This window comes from Thamnophis sirtalis, unplaced genomic scaffold, assembly GCF_051295495.1.
Source record: "Thamnophis sirtalis isolate CommonGarterSnake01/CBP01778 unplaced genomic scaffold, rThaSir2_p1.2 scaffold_7, whole genome shotgun sequence".
NCBI lineage: Eukaryota > Metazoa > Chordata > Lepidosauria > Squamata > Natricidae > Thamnophis > Thamnophis sirtalis.
The window spans coordinates 33,716,073-33,729,071 of record NW_028261387.1 but is presented as its reverse complement, the minus strand read 5'-3'; the positions used below and the strand labels follow the sequence as shown (position 1 = coordinate 33,729,071).

The 12,999-nt window shown below is 42.5% G+C and overlaps 1 protein-coding gene across 4 annotated transcripts in view; it reads left to right on the top strand.

Annotated features, from left to right (window-relative positions):
* The window catches only part of ELAVL4 (ELAV like RNA binding protein 4), a 125,873-nt gene that overhangs the window by 83,626 nt on the left and 29,248 nt on the right, over positions 1 to 12,999 (top strand). For 2 of the 4 annotated variants that reach the window (XM_014066648.2, XM_014066647.2), the window contains exon 4: positions 1,297 to 1,337. The exons of the other annotated variants lie outside the window; for them this stretch is intronic. In XM_014066648.2, the coding sequence (XP_013922123.1) occupies positions 1,297 to 1,337 (41 nt within the window). The remainder of the gene's footprint in view (positions 1 to 1,296; positions 1,338 to 12,999) is intronic. 4 annotated transcript variants of the gene reach the window in all.

The window sequence follows — 12,999 nt, the reverse complement described above, 5'->3', positions numbered from 1 at the left end:
AAAAAGATAAAGCATTTGGATGAAAATAAAACATTGTTTTGGAAGTAGGTGAAAAGGTCTAAACAAATTCTCTAAGCAAAGTAAATGAATTGAAATAAAAGTGACATTATTTGGAAGAAAATGAAGGGAGAAAATGCTATAATATATATTTTAAAGATTTGTATTGGAATTATCATGGTATATTAGTAAACAAAGAAAAAACAATGGAAAGGAAGTGACAAATATGAACATGTTGAAATATAACGCTGCAGGTATAGATGGTGTCTCACAATAATTTTTAATTATGTCTGCTTATGGAGGAGCTGCCTGACTTGGATCTGTTCATGTGCCTCACAATTGGAAGAATATTGTTTATTCCCTAATACAAAGAGAGTAATAGCAAACATAAATACCAAAATTACATTGGGATTAGGCTGTTATGTACAGTATGCCTAGGAAGAGTTTTGGTAGAATTCAGATCGAAGGGAGGTATCAGTGATTAAAATCTGAGTTGAAAATTTATGCTGGATAGTTAGTCAGATTTTTGTTCTTGAAAAGATCACTAAAAATATATGGATTTGAGAAAGAAAGTTTGTTGTACATTTGTAAATTTAGAGGAAAATTGTCAAATGACCTGTCTTGAATTATGAAAGGGATCTGTATCAGTGTGATGTTTAGGAGCGGATTGCTGAATTGGTAATTGATATCTATGATAGAGCTTATATGAAAATAAATGGTGTGTTTTGCATGATGTGTGATGAGTGTTTAATATATATACAGGAAAATACATCAGGAATTCTCCTGGAGAGGGAAGTTTCATGAGTGTGTATGTAGTGCTGCATACAGTCAGAACTGTTATTGTGAGATGAGAATCCAAATTATTTTTAGGAAATGTTAGGCTATATAATACCATGAGAGATATGCATCTGAAAGTTAATATATCAAAACTAAGACTGCTTTGTTTTCCAAGAAAAAATATGAATAATTGCAAGTTATACATAAACTGTAGGTAAATAAATGTTTTACCTTGGTAGAATGTTTACTAAAGATGGGAAAATAAGATGTGCAAATAATTGTTAAAATTAGTGAGTTGTATGTGAGTAGAGTTCAAAAGACCACTTCAAGTGTAATTGCAATTCTAAACAGCTCGTTAAGTAATAATTAGGACTAAAATAGCAATCAAAAAAGAAAAAAATAACAAACGACAGTGGAATTGAGTACATCAGAAAGAATTACACAAAGAACCCATTACAGAGCATACATGTACCAATTCAATTAAGTGGTTTTGTACAGTTGATTTCTTTTTTCTTTTTGCAGGAAATGTGAGCCTCTCCCTACCTTGTTATATGAAAATAGCAGTTGAGTACACTTTTGGTTTTTCAAAAAGAAATAGCATGATAAGGTTATGTGTGCTGAAAATGCTGAAATTACTTGGTGAATAATTTCTCCATTGCACTTAGCTATTAGGAAATGATTTGTAATGATTTTTAGTCAATTGTGTTGAAGGATTTTTCATTTGTCTTTATTCAGTATAATTTCTAAATATATAAATTATGGGATATAAGGAGTAAAGCCAGCAGGCAAATGTTTCTGAAATGAATATGTAAAGTTGAAATTGCAAAATATATTTCCATTTTAATTATAACTAGATGACCCCTAACCTGTTGGGTCTTTGTTTCAGTTATTTCCTTATCTAAACAGGTAAGAGAAACAAAAAAGCAGAGAGCGCAGGAACAAAGGCAAAAAAAGCAGGGAGCAGGAACAAACTTTCTGGGGACTTGACTAAAGGAGGGACCAGTTTACCCAGCTTCTGGAGGGCTAGGATGGGACCACTCTGCTGAACCTCTGGCCAGTGATTCGGCAGCACTGAAGCAGCCACACCTTTGCCAAATTTCAATCTCATGAGAGAGTCATGTGTCCCAGATTTTGGACACATTCTTAAATTAGCCCATTTCAGGTTCTTTGATTCAAAAATTGTTGCCTTATGAAGCATCATTTCACCCAATTTAAGTTTACAGATATTAGTATTGTATAGATATAATTCCCTGCTGGACATTTTTATATGTTTTTAATTTAGAAATCTAGGGAACATTTTCAAGCACTGCATGCAATACAGAAGATATCCTGAAATAACTGAAAGTTTTTGCAGATACCAACTTGATTAGAATTGAAGGAAAACAGAGGAACAATTCACCAAAAAAATCCCACAAGCCTTTTTTAAAAAGAGGATCATTATGTATTTCCTATTGGGTTTATTTTAAAATTGCTTGTAAAACAGTTAATTGGCTCACAATTGGAAAGTCACCAGATCAAGAAATATCACAACATATAGAAAAGATAAAGAACTTTTTCACTAAAAGACAAATCTTCAGTTTTCTGTTCATAAAAAGAAATGTAGGATTAAAAAGACACTTAAACTGTTGAGTTGTAGTACTTCAGATAATGAAACTAATGAGCTGTGGATTTTCTCCTTTCTCTTTTTAACCCAATAGTTTTTTTAATGTAAAATTAGTATTTTCTTTAAATATTTGCTATAGTGGAAGATGTCCACAATACATAACTGCATTGCTAATGTTTTCTTCTATTTTGAAATTGTATATTAAACTAGCAAAACATAAGAATGCAACCCAAGCTGCTAAGCAAATTGTAGCATTATACAGCATTATAGCAAAAATTGAAATATGTTAAAAGTAAACTTGGTATATAACAAAAATAACATTCTGTGAAAAATCCTTTTTATTCATTTTTTTCGCCTATATTTTTCTTTGTGTGAAATCTGTTTACCGTATTTTTCAGAGTATAAGATGCACTAGAGTTAAGACACACCTTAGTTTTTGGGGAGGAAAATAAGGTGGTGGGGATTCTGCCTATCAGATATTCATCTGGCTAGCGTCCTTAGACTGATCAGCTTCAGCACATAAGTTTGATGGTTTTGAGCGTGTGCCAACTTTTTATCCCTTCGTTGGGAATAAAAAATAGCTTCTAAAGCACAGCTGATCTTCCGAGAGAGAAACAACGAGAAAAGCAGGCAAAGCTTGGAAGATCAGTTCAGTCGTTAGTGCCTCATTAGGGCTGAAAAAAAAAGCTTTGAAAAAGCTACATTTGGAGTATAAGACACATCCAAATTTTCAGCCTCTTAGAGGGGGAAAAAGTGTGTCTTAACTTAAAAAATACAGTATGTTTCAGTAGATGTATATTAATAACATTCCAAAATAATACTAAGGGTACAATTATATCTGGAGTCTGTCTTTTTTTAATGGGAGAATGGATTCACTAAGGCATGGATATTGATTTATTATGAGAATGGAATGGACAGTAATTCTGTGATACTTTTAAGTATTAAAATGTGTCACCCCTTAATTTTCCATTGACAAAAGTTGATCCTTTAGAGGTTTGGAAATGTTAAGAAAATCCCCTCACTCCCACCCCCAATACAGAGATTTAAATCTGCCGATTCCTGAAGTGCATAGAGATTAGGAATGACTACCAGGAACCTATGAAGTCTGCAACCTAAGTGTTCTCAATATTCTTTCCATTATTTTCTTAATAGTAAATAGGGTATGATCGTGGGAAAACTCAACTCATTGTCTTGAAATTGCCTGTGTTTGTAACAGTTTTAATTTTGTTGGTTCATCTATGGATAAACAAAGGTGGCTGAGACGAATTGAAATAATTTAGAATGTCAGCAAAAGCAAAAGTTCACAGAGGAAAAAAGGCTCCAGCTCAGAATCTAAACAGAGCTACTTGGTTTTCTAATTCTGTGGTATATAAATTCGCTTATTCTTTAGCAGAGAATAATTCTTGCTCCTTTTTTAATTAGTTGACACATATTCAGTATAGAGGGTTTATTTTAAAAAATAAATTTCATTTTACTACTTATTTCATGAACTTGTTTACACTTTAGTGCTTCTTAACTCTGTAAGGAGAGAAAGAAGATCTTATTTGCTGCATTTACTCAAATGTGCATTTTAAAATCAAGAATCTCACACTTATTGTCATTTTACTGGGGGGGGGGGTCTATTTTCTTTTCAATTAAAAAAAATCCCTGCTCACCCATAAGGATGAGATATGTTTTCCTCAGTGATAGGTCCTTAAGAGTTTGAGGGGTCTGCTCAGTATCTTAGCCATTCCTAACACTGCCCTCTTCTGGGCAGATGTCTGATGTTATTCCCGTGGTCTGTCAGAGCCACTCTTCCAGCTTAAGTGTCATAGTCCCAAATGCTCCTATCACCACTGGGACACTTTGGCCTTTACTTTCCACATCCTCTCTAGTTCCATCTCCAGGCCTTGGTACTTCTCCAGCTCCTCATATTACTTCATGATGTTGCTGTTACTTGGCTCTGTAACACAACAGGCTCCACTACATCTATCACCACTGATGTCTTCTGGTCATTATCTACTATCATGATATCTGATTGATTAGCTAGTACCTACCGGTTCATCTGGATCTGGAAATCCCACAAAAATTTAGCCCTCGTATTCTCCACAACCTTCCATGGAATCTCCCATCTGGACTTGGGATACTCTAGCGAATCTATGGCACTCATGTCAGAGGTGGCACGCAGAGACCTCTCTGTGGGTACATGCAGCATTGCCAGCTGCTTCTCATTTTCCTGTAGTAAAGGCGCGAGGGGCTACAACAGGATTTAGTCACAGCCTGATTGGTCCAGAGACTGAGGGATTTTTCTTACGTATCCTCCTTTCCCTCGGCTCCCAGTTTCCCTCAGTCTTTGGTCCAAGCACTAGCTGTGGCTCCAGTGAGGTACAATTAAACCATTGATTCGATTAATAGGATATCCTAAATTTGATTTAAACAGACTGTGACCAAAAGAGACTGTTATAGTCTCACGGAGAAAGAGGGAGGGGGTTTGCCTCCTATCCTGCGGCCAGTCAGTGAACTGCCGGCTCCTTCAGAGCTCAGTAGCAGCAGTTTCTCAAATTACAGTCTCCGCAGCTCAAATGCGGCCTCTAGCGATTTAAGATTTACTGCTCAGCCGATCTGCTTTCAGCGCCGCCGCCGGAGCTTCGCCGTGGCTTCAAAGAGCTGCCGTGGCCTGATTTACAATCGGAGGCAGCACTTGTTTGAATTAGCCAAACGGTGTGGCACGGCCCGTGGAAGTGGAGGACTGTGAATCAGGGCGCAGGAGTCTCAAGGACTCGGCTCATTGCGAGGCTAATCCCCCAGAGCCTGTTTTCACCACCCACAAGGCATGGTGGCCATTTTTGGGTGCGACCTCGTGGGCGGCGGCCTCTTGCCTCAATACCAGCAGCAGCCTGCACAGGGCTGCTAATCGAGGCCCGCAGGTGACAAGGCACAACAGGATTCGATCAGGTCTGCAGCGCAGCCAGGACCGAGGCCGGCAGACAAACACAGTCCATCCAACAGCACATGAGTGAGGCATGGCCTCTACAACTGAAGAACCCGCACAGGCCCAAGGAGATCTGGCGGAGGAGGCCCAGGGCAGCGGCCTACAGCCGATCAGCGCCCTTCCAGAGCAGCCACTAGAGATGAATCCAGAAGACAAAAAGCCCTGGAAAAACAGGTGGCTAGGGCAGAAAGGCTGGCTCAGGCGGCTAGGCCTGAATCCTCCAGCAGATCGAGATCTCCAATTGGGCCTCGCTCTCACACCTTGGGTTCATCACCTAGGGGCTTCAGTCCTTCCTCTCCCTCAATTTCCCCTGCAAGGCCCTGCAGAAGGGTAACCTCTCCTTCACCCCCCCATCTCACCCAGAGCTTATAGGGAAGGGGTGGAGGATCCGGGTGAAGGGAGATCTAGGGACTACCTCCCGGCAGCCCAACTTGCCCCCCGAGGGCCTCTATACGGGGCCCCTCTGAGGAGGATTTAGAGGATCTGGACCAGCTGCCTGATAGCATCAGGAGGCTCATCTCTACTGCTATATCTAGGGGTGTTTCCTCAGGTCTAGCACAGAGGGACCGTTCTTCCCAAGGGGTGCCCAGACCTCCCACAGTCTCCAGGTGCAGGTCCCCTTCCTTTTCCAGGGGACAGGATCATGCTAGGCCTCCTTCCCCCTCAGTAGTCAGCGAAGGTTCCATCTTGGGGGAGGTCACACACCCAGACTTGGGGTTTTTGGAGGATCAGAATTCTGTTCCTCCAGAAGACCCAGCATTTCCAGGCCTTCCCCCTGCCTTTAAGCCTATGTTACACAAGGCCAACTCAGATTGATCCAGCACAGGGATCCCAACTTGGCCATGTTTATAAATCCCAACACAGATAAAGAGGAGGTCCCAGCACCTCCCCTTTTTCTGGAAGTGGTCCAAAACCAGTGGGCGAGACGTTCCTCCTTGCCCAATCTGGGGAGCAATGATAAGCGTTATTACAATATGGAGCAGGCCTTCTCCCAGGCTCTGCAACTTCCCACAGTAGATGCCCCGGTCACTCTTCTTGCTAATGCATCCTCAGTAGTCTCGGGCGACGTGGCCGACAAGCTAAAGCCAGAGGACAAGTGTGCGGATCTTACCCTCTGTAAGAATTTCAGCGCTTCTGCCTGGGCCATTAAAGCGGCCGCGGCAGCGTTCTATTTCAACCAGTTATGTGGCTAAGGCAATTACAGGACCGCATCCCGATCCAAGATGAGCGTCTTCACCAAGACCTTAATAAGATCATTTCAGCTACCTAGTTCTCGGCGGACGCCACCCTGGACTCCATTAAATTCGTGTCCAGAGCTCTCTCCACCTCTGTGACTGCGAGGAGACTCCTATGGCTCCGTAATTGGTAAATGGACAACAAGTCTAAATGGAACTTGGCCGCAGCCCCCTTCACTGGTCCTACCCTTTTCGGGGCTTCCCTTGATCCCATCCTTGTAGAGAACAAGGATAAGAAGAAGGTCCTACCTTCTAATTCTAAGAAGCTGGACTCCCACCCGTCTTCATACCGTAGGCTTTAGTCCTTCAGGCCGCCTGACCAGGACTACCGCCAACAGTGGTACGCACCCTACAGATATGATAGAGTCAACAACCGTTTTACCTGGATAGGAATAGGTATCAGAGTCAATCCAAACGGCCCTTTCGCGGGGGAGGCGGCCTCTCCTTCCACAGGTGGAAATGACTCCAACCCGAGTCAACCCATAGGCGGCCGCCTAGCATCCTTCACGGATCAGTGGGATCAGATAACATCAGATGCCTGGGTCAGGTCAACGGTCAGGGAGGGTCTCCGTCTGGAGTTCCTCTCCCCTCCCCCAATGCTCTTCAGGACCTTTCCTCCTTCCAGGGACCCAGAAAGGCTTGGATTGCCTAATGCTTCTGGCACGCCAACAACTGCTAGACATTCAGGCAGTTGAGCCAGTTCCTCCGGAGAAGTATGGGCAAGGCGTGTACTCAAACCTCTTTGTCGTCCCGAAGAGCTCCGGGGGATGGAGAACGATCCTGGACTTGAAGTGTCTGAATTCGTATCTGGTCTACCAGCGCTTCAAGATGTCCTCCCTCAAATCCATTTTACTAGGGATCAGACGGGAAGACTTCAATAGACTTAACAGAAGCATACCTGCACATTCTGATTCAGCCAGCTCACCGCAGGTTTCTCCGCTTTTCCCATGAGGGGTCGTCATTTTCAGTACAGGGCCCTTCCATTTGGCCTGGCCTCTGCCCCTCCCACACATTCACGAAAGTCCTGGCGGTGATGGCGGCTCACCTGCGCTCCCTGCCTGTGAGACTCCATTGTTACCTCGACAATGTGCTCGTCCTAGCCCACTCCTGGACACAGGCAATTTGGGATCTGCAATGCACCATCCGGGCCCTACAGTCCCTGGGGTTTTCCATCAACTTCCCCAAGAGCCATTTCTCTCCATCGACAAAAATCCTACATTTGGGCACAGTGATAGGCTCAAGGTCAGGGCTAGTTCGTCTTTCATCAAACCGTCTGACAAGCCTGCAAACCCTGGCTTGACACATCTGCGCAAATCGGTCAGCTTCCATCCTGACCTTGGCAGGCTTACTGGGCAAGATGGTGTCGTGCTTTGGGTTCGTCCTGTAGGTCCGTCTACACTCCCGACTGCTACAGTGGACACTCATTCCCTTCCAATGAGTTGAGCAACTCCCCGCGTTCTATTCCTCTCTCCCCAGGCCTCCGCTGGTCCCTGAGGTGGTGGCTGTCGCCATCATTGAACTGCGGGGCTGAGTTCTGGGAGTCAGACCGCATCTCCATCACAATGGACACCAGCCTCTTCAGCTGGGGAGCGGTGATGGAGGCCAGCCTGGCGCAGGGAAGATGGTTGAAGTCCGACCTACACCGCAACATCAATTGGCTGGAACTGAAGGCGGCTCGCCTAGCCCTTCTTCAATTTCAGGACTCGATAGCCAATCAACATGTCCTCCTCCTGATGGACAATGTTGCTGCAAAAGTACACATAAATTGTCAAGGGGGGACTCATTCTAAAAGCCTGTGGCAAGAAGCTCAGAAGCTCGGTTTATGGGCGGAAAGGAACTTGGCGTCCATCATGTCGGAGCACATCTCGGGCATTGCCAGTCACCAAGCTGATTAGTTGAGCCGGATGACAGTAGACCATGGCAAGTGGCAGCTGGCTCCAGAGATATTTCATAGGATCTGCTTCCGCTTCAGCGATCCGCTGGTGGACTTGTTTGCCAGCCTGACCAACGCCCAACTTCCCTGATTCTTCTTCTGCTTTCCTGCATGCAATGCGGAGGGCACAGACGCTCTCAGGAGCCCATGGCCCCCAGGTCTCCTTTACGCTTTCACTGGTTCTTAGAGCCCTTACTGGGGGCCCCTTCGAGCCATTGAGGACCGTACACCTTAGGTTCCTAACCCTGAAGGTGATTTTCCTTGTCGCCGTCACCTCGGCTAGACGGATTTCCGAATTGGGCGCCTTGTCGTCCAAGGAGGATTTGTGCCAATTCCACCAAGACAGGGTTGTCCTGAGACTAGATCTGACCTTTCTTCCTAAAGTTAACTTCCTGTTCCATAGGTCGCAGGAGGTCGTTCTCCCAAACTTCTGCCCCTCCATTTCCCATGAGAGGGAGGTCTGCTGGCTCCGCCTAGATGTCCGCCACACCCTACGGATTTATCTGAGGTGTACATCTTCTATCAGACATTCAGAGGCCCTGTTCCTGTCCTTCCAACCTAGCACGCTAGGTGCTAGGGTATCTTCGGCCACCATAGGCAGGTGGCTGCGACAGGCCATCATGGAGGCCTATCAGGCAGTACACCAGGCCCCACCGCAGGGCATTACTGCCCACTCCACTAGAAGTGCTGCTACCATGGCCGCATGGGCTACCAGGTCTCCTTTGGAGGATATTTGTAGGGCGGCCACCTGGGTCTGTCCATTCCCTTTTATTCAACACTATCGCCTCGATCATTTCGCTTTGGCGGATGTGGCCTTTGGCCATCGGGTGCTCCAACAGGTGGTGACCCCCCCCTCCCCTGGAGTCAATGGCCCGCCGAAGGTTGGGTATGTCCGTGTTGTAGCCCCTCCTGCCGAAACTACAGGAAAAAGAACGTTGGTCCTTACCTGAACGTTTCTCTTCTGTAGTAAAGTTCGGGGTCGTTGGTGTCTTTATATGTGTGGTGTTGTTTCCTTACATAATGCTGTCAGCTTCTCCATTCGACCTCGTGAAACTGGGAGCCGAGAGGGAAAGGAGGATACTTAAGAAGAATCCTTCAGTCTTTGGACCAATCAGGCTGTGACTAAACCCTGTTGTAGCCCCTCCTGCCTTTACTACAGAAAAGAAATGTTCAGGTAAGGACCAACGTTCTTTTCATTGGAAACTACTCCCAAATCACAGTGCCTTGGATTGCAGCTATAGTTATTTATTCTCAAGGAGAACAGTCCTAAAATAGCTGTGCCTTTGGAAAGAACAGCTCTTAAAACTTTCCTGTAGTTGAATGAGTAAAATGTAATATGTGTGTTATATGTGCAAAGAATAGTGAATGGTTCTGAGTTTGCACACTGCAATATTGGAGTCAGCATTTTTATTCACCTATTGAGTATTTCCCAAGTTGCTTGGTGGTGTTAAATATATCATCATACATGTAAACTGTTCAAAGTAAAGCGAGATTTTGTTAATGCCGATAGTATTCAAGTGATGCTCCAGATGTTTTGGTTGTTTTCATTTCCATCCATTGTTTCTTGTCTTGTCTTCTGGTGCTTTGGAAAATAGGTTGACCCACCCTCCCTCAAATAGTGGAATACTGATGGATATTGATATATTGATAAGGCATTGTGGTGTTTGAACCAAATTCAGAGCCATATGTGTACTTAGTGCTTTTGTTTCTTAAGAAAAGGGTTAATCCTTTTCCTCACCTTCACTGTATTCAATGTGGAGAATACCCCCCCCCCCAAAAAAAAGCTTATTTAAAAGATTTATTTTAAAAATGTATCAACCATTATATTGTATGTGGCCTACAGTGCCTGGGATCTTTTCAACCTTACATTACCATTGTTTGTTGCCCAAGAGTATATATGTTTATACTGGACAACATTTTTCTCCCAAAAAGTTTTGCTTCCTAAAAAACGTTTAGTGATTATTATAGACCCCTTCAAACTGAGCACAAATATAATTTCAAAATGATTGCATCATGTAAGAATCTTGAGAAGTTAACCTTTAATAACTATAATATATTTAATATCATAATGTTTCTGACATATTGCATGAGTTCAGCATGGCCAAAAGTGTTTTCATGGTGGTGAAAGCTTTTGTTTGTCATTTGTTGCACCTAGATTTTTGAGAAAGAAATCCAAGTGTGAATGCAAAAAATGAATCTTCAGTGACATGTACTTTATGGTCTTGTATGCTGTAAGAATTTTGTCAACCAACTGAATGCAGTTTGGTGTTCTGTAGTTGCCAAGAAAATGTTTGATGATATCCTTGAATGCTTCCCAGGCAATTTTCTCTGGCTGCAGATTTTTGAACTGCTTGTCATTGATAGACATTTCTGATCTGTGGACCAATAAAAATTCCTTCCTTAATCTTGGCATCAGTTATTCTTGGAAACATCTGTCTCAACAAAAACCTTCACCTTCCTTGTTCATCACTTTCATGAAATGTTTCATCATGTGAAGTCGAAGTAAAAATATTTTTGTCGAGTCAACAAGTGGTTCATGTGCCATGGGTTGTTGTTTTTTTGTTCTGGACTCACATTTTTGGGGAGTGGCCATTTCTTTTTATGTAATGTGATGTAGTGCGACTTTTTTGCATGACTATCCCATCCACATGGGATAGGATAGCAACAGTACTTCGTACATACAAGCTGCATTCCAAGCAGCAGAGCCATTGCTCTTAATTTCCACAAATATTCTAGTTGTCCTTTGGTAACAGTTTCATGTTTTTGTATGTTCCTTTCATGTGCAGCATACTCAATATGTACTAATATGTAACAGGTAAAATTACAGGTTATTTTTGTGATCAGCAGCCAATCTCTAAGAAACCCCCAAAAGTGTTTTGGAAACAAAAACACTTGTTCAGTGTTATCTGTACATCCCCTTTAAATATTTACAGAAAAGGAACTCTCCATAAATCCTCTGTCCTGTAATTTATGAGGTAATTTGTAAAATATCAGAATCATAATTCTGTACCTATATAGCCATGCACTTGCTCAATAATCCTATATTTTTAGAAAAGATAATGGGTTTGATACTAGTTTAGTGAAGTAAAATTTTATCTAAGCAACATTTTCATTGTAATGTTTGTTAACATTTAAGTATCTCCTGTGACTTTGAAATCTCAGGCCCTAAATTTATCTTCCATGTAATCCTGAATTCAACTTAGATATCATTCAAACTGTTAACTTCAAGTAACTCTTTGAGATTCAACTTGGCTCTGCATTCTGCTGCTTGCCTCTTCATTTTTACATTTAGTAGGGAGCTTCCAAGATGAAGCAAACAATTTAATTTCTATTCAGGAGAAAATTTCACATTTCCTCTCTTAGGAAGGAAACTGTGGGCTGCTGTAGGAAATGAAGAGCACTCAATCTTCTGAAATATTTCTTACTCACTTGGAGGTGAAAGTTTATGATAATTAGACAAGAGGTTAAAAATATGGATTTTGCACTCTTGAGACTTATTTTTTCTCCAACAAAATCTGTTTGACTAGACTTCCAGATAGGTACCATACAAGCAGGGATGGGCTTCAAAAATTTCAGCAATGGGTTCTCTACTTGGTTGCTGGGTGGATATGGCCTAGTCGACCTCAGTGGGTGGAAAGCGTTTTCACCTTCCCCAGATTCCGGAGGCATTCCCTGAGCCTCTGGGAGGGTGAAAACTGCGTCCCCCAGACTCCGGAGGCCTTCAGGATTTTCCCCTCCTCAAGACTACGCATGGGCCCTGCACTTACTTCACATCCTAAACGGGCAATGTGGAGACTCCTGGAAGGGGCATTGTGGGTGGGGCCAGCAGGGGTGAGATTTGGTGGTTCTCCCAAAGGGTCATAACGTTAGCTATGGGTTCCCCCAAACCCGGGTGAACCCATAGCAGCCCACCCATGTATACCAGACTTAATAATCATGTTCCCCAAACTGTATTTTCAGATGTCTGAGAGAAAAAGAGAATGAGCAAAAGATTTAGAGTCTAGGAGTCATTCTGCTCCTAGAAATAAAGTAAAATAAAGAAGGTAGAAAGTTTCTAAACTACAAATTAACTAAAAAGGATAGAATTAAATACACCACTTTCTTCTTCATTCTTGTAACTTTCATATAGTTTTATTATCTCTTTATCTGCTAACTGCAGAATAAAGTTGTAATTGAGACATTTTTGTTTTCTAGTTTAAAGCGATAAGAGAGAAACAGTTTTATGTGAAGCATGAGATTACTGATATATCACTACGTTGGAATATAATATATACTACAGTGTCATACTGCTCTCAGAGCTATAGAAACACAGAGACATAAATATATATGAGTATATGAAGAAACTCTTTGGGAACAGTTTGACTTGACAAATGATCAAGAATTAAGCCGATCTCAGTCTGGCCCATTCCTTTCAATTTTAGATGGGGAATAAAACAAGTTAATAAGAAAGCATTGATACGATTATCAATTACCAAATAAGTTA